Consider the following 10,083-nt stretch of genomic DNA (forward strand, 5'->3'; position numbering starts at 1 on the left):
ACATTATAGGTAAAGCAGTCTGCGCTGTTACGAAAACGAGTTATTCTGAGGAGGGTGGGCAAATAACGGGATCCTTACATACTTAATTAATTTCATTTTTTATATAAATTCGTTAAGTAACAATAAACTTATCATTGTTTCTCATAGTTAATATTAATGCTTCTCCCAACACAACCAATACTGCCACGAAAGACTTTTTTTACAACATACTCCACATTCTGAGCAGTCATGCGTTATATATTCTGTTTATCTGTGGATGCAGAAAAGTTTATTTTTTTCGCTCTATTTTGCCCGGGTTTAGTTAGCGGTACAGGGCTCGAAATGCTTCATGTGTGTTGTATTTGCCGACGCGCGCAAACACAGTCGGGTAATTCGACCTCTGCGTTGTGTGGGTGTTGAGTGAAGTTTCCTTAACTGGAACAATGCAAAATAAATCTGCGCGAAATAAATCAACAAAGCTCCGCAAACAGCCCATTCTTAACGACTGGTTCTATGTTCAAGATATTCTCTATAACCGGCATCGGGAACCTATGACGTATGGCTCTTTTTGTGACACAATATGACTCTTTGATGAAAGAATCTTGCTTGCAGATAACTCTAATCTATCATTTCGCAACACGATCTGAATAAAATTACAAGCGGCCCAACAGGGGACGTGGCGTTATTTTGCACAATGTGCGCAAAAATGTTGATGTAACCTACGCCCGCTGTTCAGTTTATTTCCCGAAAAATAAGACTTTTTGAAACAGAACCGACTGAAAAATAAGAGTTTTTGTGATAGAACCGACTGATGAAAAATTTGAATCCTACTACTGGTTATTGCTTTTAAACTTTGTTGATGTTACAGACATAATACAACTGAATGCCACAACAAGACGATAAGTAAGAACGGGAGAGCTTATGACTTCGTTGCCGAGTTGGAAGGTTCGGCGATTGAGGAAATTCCGGTTTGCGACCCAGACTGCATAATAAACCAAATTTGTGTTGCCGTGTAAGTAACTTCGTATTTTTCACATACTGTAAAGTATAGTTCTCCCTGCTTTCAAACTTTACTTAAACGTTACAGGGATAATACAATGTAGTGCCACAACAGGAAAATAGGTAAGAACGGAAGAGCTTACGACTTTTCAGCATCCAGCAAAACCCTGTGCGCATCGGACGCTCCGGCAAGTTCTCGGTCGAGTTTAGCTTGTGCAAGATCGACTCTTGTCCTGCCCAATGTCCCCCCTATCTCACTGTTAAAGACTACGGAATGTACACGATCGGTCAAGTGATTCACGTGAATGTAAAAGTGATCACTGGCCAGGTAACGCCGCTGAATGCATTAATTTTAACCCGTTTTCTTAACTGCCCGGTTTCATTTTAGAGACCAAGCCAGACTTTGTGGCTACATTAGAGCACATGTATCTTTCGTGCAGCAGTGACCCATTCAGTAGCAGCGACGTTCTTACCACAATGACTAGCGGAGGGTCTGTGCAGTTTTTCATGGAAACATTGCGCTATTATATTACCTATAACGTGACCTTTCTTTAGTTGCCAGCGTCCCAACCAAGTGTTCAAGTTCGGGATGCGCTCTGGTGACGAATCCTCACCGGAATCGATTTGCGCCAACTTCCAGGTTCCCAAAGCCGCCAGCTGTTTGGGGCCAATTACCATTATCAAGGGTTCCGCTGGACGAAGGATCGAGCAACTTTACTTGGACGGAACAAGCGAAGGGGATTTCACTTTCCAGGACGAAATCTTGCCCCCCGCCAACCCGGTCATTCCTAAAATCACCACTGCCCCAACAAATTAACAGGTAACTATAGGCAAATTGCACCACATACTATAGCCTCTTAGTCCAGGTGTTTCGATGTTTTATGATGTTACCCTTCTAAATGTTTGAAGAGTTGCCAAATCTTTTACACAGCTAAAACTGTTTTGTTGCAGATTATACTCTCTGGTGATCCTTTGGGTCGGGATCTCCACGTTTGTCATTTGTTGCGTCATCGCGCTTTTCTCTGTCTTGTCGCGCGTTTATCGTTCTCGTGTGATATCGCCTCGTCAGAAGCAACCTGATCTCCTTTAATTTGTTAATTGCCGCACCTTTCCAATAAATAAACAATATGTTTGCATTTTTTGTGAACTTACAAGACGCACGGCACCAAAATAGGTTACACTAGAATAATAAGTCGTGATGCACTGCATGTTTTTCTAAATGGTTAAAACGCTTTCTAAATAAAACCAGTTAACAAAATCCTACAAATCTATGTCTACGAGGTTCTTAAATTTTTAATAGGTGTGCAACTGCAAGGAGTTGCGAGGATGATAAATCGGCACAAAGAATGTTTTACTTTGCAAATCACATTTTGATATTGTGCCATACTCTGTTACAATTCTTTTGTTAGTTAAGCAATCTAGAAGGGGCAAACTGAATAATTATGTAAAAATTAAGATCTCCCCGCCCTTGACGAACACGCTAATGACGAAGTAATATATCGTGGGCCTATTGGAAACTGGACCATTCTGTTGCCCGAGTCTTAGTAAAACAACCACATGTGTTGGCAAAGCGAAATGAAAAAGGGAAGAAGGGGCAAAAGGTGGCAAAGAAGATAAGGCAAACGCTAGAGGCCCATTGTAACTAAAATTAAAAATAAAATATAAAACAGAGAAGACGCATAATTGTTTGATTCCGGATAAAATCATTTTTTGGATATTATTACTGGCATGAAGTTTATTGTGCCATTTATTTTCTGCTATATCCAACAGATAATACGGAGGTTGGGCGAAAAATTGAACACAAAAAATTAGGAAGCAAAGGTTTGTTAGACAAATAACTTTCATAAGAAGACATAACACAATAGTGTTGCAAAGCAGCCTTGTCTGAGTTGCCACCGGACCTGAACGAGTTCCAAACCTAGCGATGTGCCGTCCAACGCTCAAAAAACTTATTTTTAGTTTGGCCAACATACTGTTCTTTACAAAGGCGACATCTGGCGATGTAAACACCATAGTTACGATAAGAAAGAGACTCGTTAAGTTTAAAGGAACCATACTTATTCTTTATTCTAAAAGGGAGTGCGAGAACTAGTTGGTAGTTTAAAATGACTGCAACAAGGAAAACGGTAAGAACCACTGCTCGCGCTCTTATCAATTTGGTACGTAAAAAATAACTGAGAAAATACAAAATAAAAAGGCACTGTCTACAAATTATGCTAATTTTAAGATTGCGAACGCTGTGGGTATATCAGCATAATATTTTTTTACATTTTCTAAACACCGCAAAACTCCCCCAGATAAAATTGTGCCAAACGTTAATATAACTAGCAAGGTGCAACATCTAGCGGTTAATATAACTAGCAAAGGTGCAACCTCTCCTCTCTTTGGGTGCACCAAGTGCCGGATTAAATAAGTGCGAAGCCCGTACCGTAGCAGATTGAGTTTATGTGCAGATAATAACCGAAAAGTAGGCCTAATTGAATATTTATAAATTTGATCAACATTCTACAACAACAAAAGTATGATGTACTGTTTTATTTGAAAGGAGAAATATAAAACTTCAACAAAAGCATTCACAGGTTTTTTTGACACATTTCAATTCCTAAAAAATTGACAATTATTTCAGATGAGTTGAGTGACTTCAGAACGTCATTTTCAATATTCGAAAGAGTTAAATAGTGTAGCCGCTCTTTACCATTGTGTTTCGCAGATAGTTTTTAACCAACTTCAATTTTAAAATGATCTCTCTCCAGTACAATTAGTCACCATCATACAGATAAATGCGTAACAAAAATGGGTTTTGCTGCTTTGCTTGAAGAGATGCTTGAGTTGCCTGGAAGCGCTCGAGTAGGCTATTTAAAAAGTTCAAGATTCCAGTTTTTGAGCAACATTTTATCGGGATTCCATTTGCCTGCTGTCGACATTTTGCCTTTTGCTGTTGGTAATTCGCAAGTTTCTCCAGTGCCCCCTTTATGAACGGAAACGTCTTTAATAACCTTAATGGCACAGCTCTTGCGGACCATCATGTTGCAGCGAGCATTTTTAGCATTCCACCATCTGAATGTTGCAGAGCGGACCACTGGTGTGTTGAAACAGCGAAGAATACATAGTTATTGTTAACGAAGTCATAGAACTATTTCTAGAAACGATTTTGCAGCGCATAAACCAACTAAATTCAACGAATGAGCAAAGCATGGAACTTATTCTGCAATAGCATTTTTTTTACAAGTGTCTGTACTCCGTTATATTTCTCGCTCATGTTGGACGCATTGTCATAACTCTGTTCATGGCAATCGGCAAGATTGATACCCTTCTCACTTGTTGCTCGATTAGGGCAGTTGCCCCCAGCGGAAATTATTGTTTTTTTAGTTTAAAATAATTAGGAAGATACAAAACGTTGGGACTATAGTTATTTAATCTTACAGATATAATATTGCCATATGACATTCCAGTTTGCAAGCCAAAAATTAAATAGGCCTGCCAGCTATGTTCGACTTTTTTGCAAGAAAAATGTTTTGCTCACCAAGCGCGAGGCCTTGTAAAGCGCGGGGCCTGTAGAAGCTGCTACATCTGCTACTATGATAATCCGGCCCTGGGTTCACCTTGACTCGTAGAAAGTCACGTTCTCTTCAACGGGATTTGCCTTTGAATCAGTGTTTCGCGATATTATACGTAAAGAAGGGTCTCCTTCAAAAATTAATCGTGCCTTCTGTGTTGCTCACATGTTGACAAGCCTTATAGTGTTGAAAAGAAGAATCATTCTGCTGTGCAACAGTGGCAAAGCCGAGCTGATAGCTACACAGTACGACACCTGGTGAAAGGTTTAACAGAACCTATTGTAAATTAAATTTGCCACTAAGTGGTAGCACAGATTATTTGGTCAGTTGGTGGTGTGACCCCCTCTAAACTAATACAGTTCGTACAGGTCTTTCCTGTATACCACAACTTTACTGTTTGTATATCAACCCAGGGAGTCGAACCGTTTCACTTTTCCGGTTCAGGTTCGGTTCGGGTTCAAAGATTTTTTCGGAATCCGGTTCAGTTCCGGTTTCGGTTTTAAGCAATTTAAAAGTTCCGGTTCAGCTCCGGTTCGACCATCGTTATTTCAAAACCGGTTCATAAAGTTCCGGTTCGGATATAATACAAGTTGCGTTAAATCTCAAAATGTGGGTCGATTAATGTAGAGAATAATCTTTGAATTGTAAGTCATTTAAAGTAAGTTACGTGACGTATTAAAAAAAAAGCAACTCTTTGTTAAAATATCTAAAAATTAAAAAAATCAACGTTTTATTTATTCAATATTCATATAATTTTCATAAAATTTCGAACATGGCGTAACTTGACTATGTAAAATAGAAGTTGTGACGTTATGCTGGAGCGAACCGCTTATATTTACATGTTCGGGTTCGGTTAAGGTTCAGGTATTTTCAAAATATTCGGTTCAGTTCCGGTTCGGCTCCTTAAAATCTTACAAAATCCAGTTCAGGTTCGGTTACGGTTCGGACAAAATTGACCCAAAACCGGTTCATAAAGTTCCGGTTCGGTTCCGGTTAGACTCCCTGTATCAACCCCAATTAAAGAACCCCAGTTTTGTGCGATTTAGCTAAAACTCGTTGAAGCGTAAAGTCATCAACATTCAAAAGTCGTCAACACGCTTTGCAAAAAATATAACTAGTTGTTTTGGACCCGGTAAAGTTGAATTTGTATGTCAGTTTATGGATAAATTATGGCTTGAAACTCCCATTAAAGAAATTGCAACGTACCTTAGCAAAAAGGTAACCGTCCTAACGAAAAGTGGAAACTTTCTTGGATGGGTTTACGCTATTGACCCACATACGTACAGGTATGCGCTACCTAAACACATTTAACTTAGTTCTTAAAAGGGAAAGCCTAATTTGTTTAGAAAACAATATTTTTTGTTTTTGCCAATTTGTTTAACATAAAATAGGGCGCTGGTCTAGAATCCTACCACAGTTCTAAAATCAACGCACAAAATTTGAGTTAGGGTGCGGGTTAGCGTTTGGGTGTTGGTGGGTGAAGTATTATTATATTCTTTGTTTAATAATAATACTTGACCCACTTTAACCCAAACGCTAACCCTAACCCAAGTGGTGTTTCGTTGTGGTAGGATTCTAGAACAGCGCCTAAAATAGTACTAATGTCGTAAAGTAAATTTAAAAATTTTGTCATTCAGAAATTAGCTACATACTGGCAAGTGCACCCGCGAGTTTGTTTCGACCTTTCAAAGGTGCACCCCGAAAGACGTCGGTGCACCCCTATTTATACATTTGCAGTGCAAATTTGCAATACAGAGTGCATCCGAGGTGCATTTTTTTGACCTTGCATCAGGTCACCCGGATCTTTTCGGCTGTGCACCTGCAAGATCTTGTCGAGATCTGCCATACTTTTCACACTGGCATACCAGTCCATGGCAGTGGTTTAGAATCCTACCACAATTATTAAATCAACACATTATATTTGGGTTAGGGTGCAAATTAGCATTTTGATTTTGGTGGGTCCAAGTATTATTCATTTTTTAATAATATTGCACAACCCATCCTAACCCAAAAGCTAACCAGCCCCGGCACTGGTCTAGAATCACCAGAAGCTAGCCAGCACATAAATTCCCAATAAATTTTTTTAACAGCAAATTAAACATATTTAACTCAATTTTGTTTTTAAATATCAGGGTGTCAGTTAGTGTTTGGGTGAGGGTGGGTCAAGTATCTCTAGTCTGTACGCCCAGATATTGAGTGTGCAACACCATATTTCAGGTGTACAATCAAGGTTTTATGCAAATACGATTTGACTTTTTAGTGTAAACATGCTATATTGAGAACATACTAAGTCATTATATGGTAAAAAGGGGGAAAACATTACACTCAGATTGAAAACTTTGGAAATTGTGTGAGTAGGTGTTTATGCAGCTGGAAATTGTAATAAAGTTTAGAACTGCTGAAATTTGCACGACTGTGTTAACATTATTTCTAAAATTTGCAAAAATGTACAGTAAACCATTGTCATGGGTAAAGTTTTTCTATGTTTGAGTAACATGGCTGATAGCATTTTACTGTAATTTCCTCGACAATTTTTTTCCATGGTTACAAATAAACTTGTTACAACAAACTTTCTTCATTTGTAGAAATCTTATTATTTAGTATTATAACACTAGTAAGTTGTTTTGTCATGTGATAAAAATGAGACCATTAGACTATATGGTGCTTTAATAAGTAACAAAAAGTAAAATTAGGTTTTCTGGATGTATGCCATTTTTAATGACTAAGAGGTCAAATAACCCTGATTTATCAAAGATCCCAAATTTTTCATATTAACCTAAATTTAATTTACAAACTCTAAATTTATTTTTATACTTAAAATAAAGTTATGAAAAACAAGTGAATTACTTAGTTTAACAGGAACACTGTCGCTATAATTCATTTTATAGTGACATTGATTAAAATGACCTACCAGAACAGCTCAGTAAACTTAATTTGTGTGTTTTAGTTTGGTGCTTTACCATGACAATGGAATCATACAAACAATATTCGGTCACACAATTATAAGACTCATCATAGAGGATGAGACAAAGAAGGAAATGCCAGTCCTTCACCATGCAAAAGACTGCCCATTAAAGCAGTATACTTCGTTGGAACTTATGGAAAGAAAGGCAAAGTTGCTTGCTTGGTTAACTAAAAACTTTCTGCCTGCTGACGAACATCCAAATAAAATATCAGTTGCTGGTGTGTTAGATATAATGCCACCCTTTGATGCTGATTCTTGTGTAACTTCAAATGAAATAATGCTTTTGAGAATTCAAAAATTGATTAAATCCCAGCCGGATGCCTGAAAAATTTCTACAAATGTTGTTGCCACATTGGTTTACAAAACACTGCTACAGATTTTAGCTGGTTTATGTCATTTAACAACATATTGTTTAACGTTAAAACGTATTAATATTATTGCACAGTGAAAAAAATCTTGTGTAACCTAAAGCAATACTGTTTTTAACATTGTTTATACTTTTTTGGAGTTTTATGAATAAAATAAAATATGATGCTTTATATTTGCCTGTTTAGAATAGTGTGTTGTACAATATATTACTTTTGGGAACTTATATTTTTCTAAACTAAATCGATATTAAAGAAATTCGTTTTTTTTAGTACAAGGATTGTTCTGACACAAAATATTTGTCAATTTTAGGCAAACAGTTATTTTATTAATAGTTTAAAAATATGTCATCAAAAGATAATTATATGTTTAAGACAGATTAATCATATTTCTTAAATGTTTGAGAAACCATTTAGTCATTTACCTCACATAAGGTATTACTAAAATTTTAGCAATTTTTAAGCAAACCCATTCTCATTTTGAAATTTTGGCAAGACTTGGTTTATATAATTCCGCACAACATATACAGCCCAGAACTTTTAAATGCGGTCCGCGTGCGGTCCACAAAATGTAGCCTATTACCATATTTTGTCTTTTAAATTTTTAAGTGAGAATTTTCTTGTGTATTGTTTGATCACACACAACTGTAATAAATTAATAATAACAAAGCACATAGTTTAGTCCAGTGGTTCTCAACTGGGGTGCCATTTCTAATGCCCAAGGGTGCCGAGAGATATTTGAGAATCTTTAAGAATCTGTTTTTTTGCTCAACTCTAACAACTTTTTGTGTAATACTAGAGTGGAACAAATCAATTTATAACTTCCTGCGTTGTGTAGAGTTGACGTGTGTTATCCCAGTTCCGCTTATAAAAGGTTGAGCATCACTGGTTTAGTCCAAGGGTGCGCAACCTGCGTTTGTTGTTTATAATTGTACATGTTTAGGAAAAGTGTGGGGAGCTCGTTGATGCAAACTGGGGGGGCACTTGAACCCCCTGGAATTTCAAAATGCGATTATTAGTATTATTTGTAAGTACAATATGTGTTACTTATAAAAGTTAAAAGTATTATACATTATCCCCAGTGCCGTATCCAAAGGGTGGGGGTTCTTATAGTGATATTATCGTTTTTATTCGATTTTTTCACGGTTTAACAAACTGGTGAAAGCGGTGGGCTTTAGAAGTAATTTGGTTACGAGTCTTAAGCTAATACGAAACCAAAATCGAGCGCAAATAGCCGTTTTTCATATTTTGTTTGGTCTAGCGTAAACGCCTGATAGTTTTCGTTATTCGCTTAGGTCAGGGGTAGGCAACCTTTCGTATGCAGTGTGGCATTTTATGAATAATGTCAAATATTAACAACTCGCGTGCTAAACATTATTTTTTTTTCTATATTAGGTTTTGCAATGGCAACAAGGACTGCGGAGTCGGTGAAAAACAACCCGAGTTCGGCCAAATGTGCAATTTTGTCGAGTCCTTAATCTGGGTCCGACTCTACAGCCTGTATTTCACCCATTTACGTAACTAAAATAAGATGAATATTCGGCAATTCACTTATAGTGGTCATTAGAAATAGAACGAACTATCACGAACACAATACTGTGAACGCTATTTTCGATGATACTTCGATACCTAGTAGTGTTAACTATATCAGTAACTATCAGTTTCGCTTTTAGCTTGGTTTCTCAGTCGCACAAAAACACACGTGCTTACTTTTAACGTTGGTTGCTCTGAAACATCACTCCACTTTTGGGGCACGGTTAGTCGTGAATAACAAGCATAACGCCCACAAAGAATTATGTAAAATGCAACAGTTGAGAAACTAATTTGTGACCCGAACAAGGCGCAGTTAATGTTCCTCGCTAATATCCGACATCGGCATTTGTTGAACTAAAGCAGATTCTTAAAAGGTGGTCGAAATGTGACCGTCGTGCGCGTTTCAAAGTCTCCATCTTTATGAAATGATAGTTAACGCAAAATTATGCTCTTTAAGTGTGCAACTGGCACAACTTATTTTTCCTCAGCCGCAGCTTGTAATTTTGCTGACTTGGTACACAGCTCGGCGCAGATGTTGCGCTAATCGTGGCATAATAACACCCGGGAAAAACATTTTTGTTTAGTATGGCGAAATGCGTGCTTATAATTTAGCGCTAGTTCCCCTAATGGAACTTGAAAAATGTGCTGTTGACAGTCGAATTATGTAGGACTCTATCACAATTTA

General features: G+C 37.4%; 1 protein-coding gene across 1 annotated transcript; it reads left to right on the forward strand.

Moving 5' to 3' along the window:
* Positions 1-5,585: 5,585 nt before the first annotated feature.
* Positions 5,586-8,039, forward strand: LOC146133349 (gem-associated protein 6-like). Its single transcript, XM_083397443.1, has 2 exons — positions 5,586-5,821; positions 7,483-8,039. The coding sequence occupies exons 1-2, from the start codon at positions 5,694-5,696 to the stop codon at positions 7,823-7,825; spliced, it is 471 nt and encodes a 156-aa protein (XP_083253569.1). The 5' UTR covers positions 5,586-5,693; the 3' UTR covers positions 7,826-8,039.
* Positions 8,040-10,083: the final 2,044 nt, after the last annotated feature.

Source organism: Ascidiella aspersa, chromosome 9, assembly GCF_963924565.1.
Source record: "Ascidiella aspersa chromosome 9, kaAscAspe10.2, whole genome shotgun sequence".
Taxonomy (NCBI): Eukaryota; Metazoa; Chordata; class Ascidiacea; order Phlebobranchia; family Ascidiidae; genus Ascidiella; species Ascidiella aspersa.

Excerpts from the sequence above, each read along its gene's own strand:
- LOC146133349 (XM_083397443.1), top strand. The coding sequence starts at position 5,694 with ATGGATAAATTATGGCTTGAAACTCCCATTAAAGAAATTGCAACGTAC. Across the intron at positions 5,822-7,482 it reads ATTGACCCACATACGTACAG|TTTGGTGCTTTACCATGACA; the intron begins GTATGCGCTACC and ends TGTGTGTTTTAG.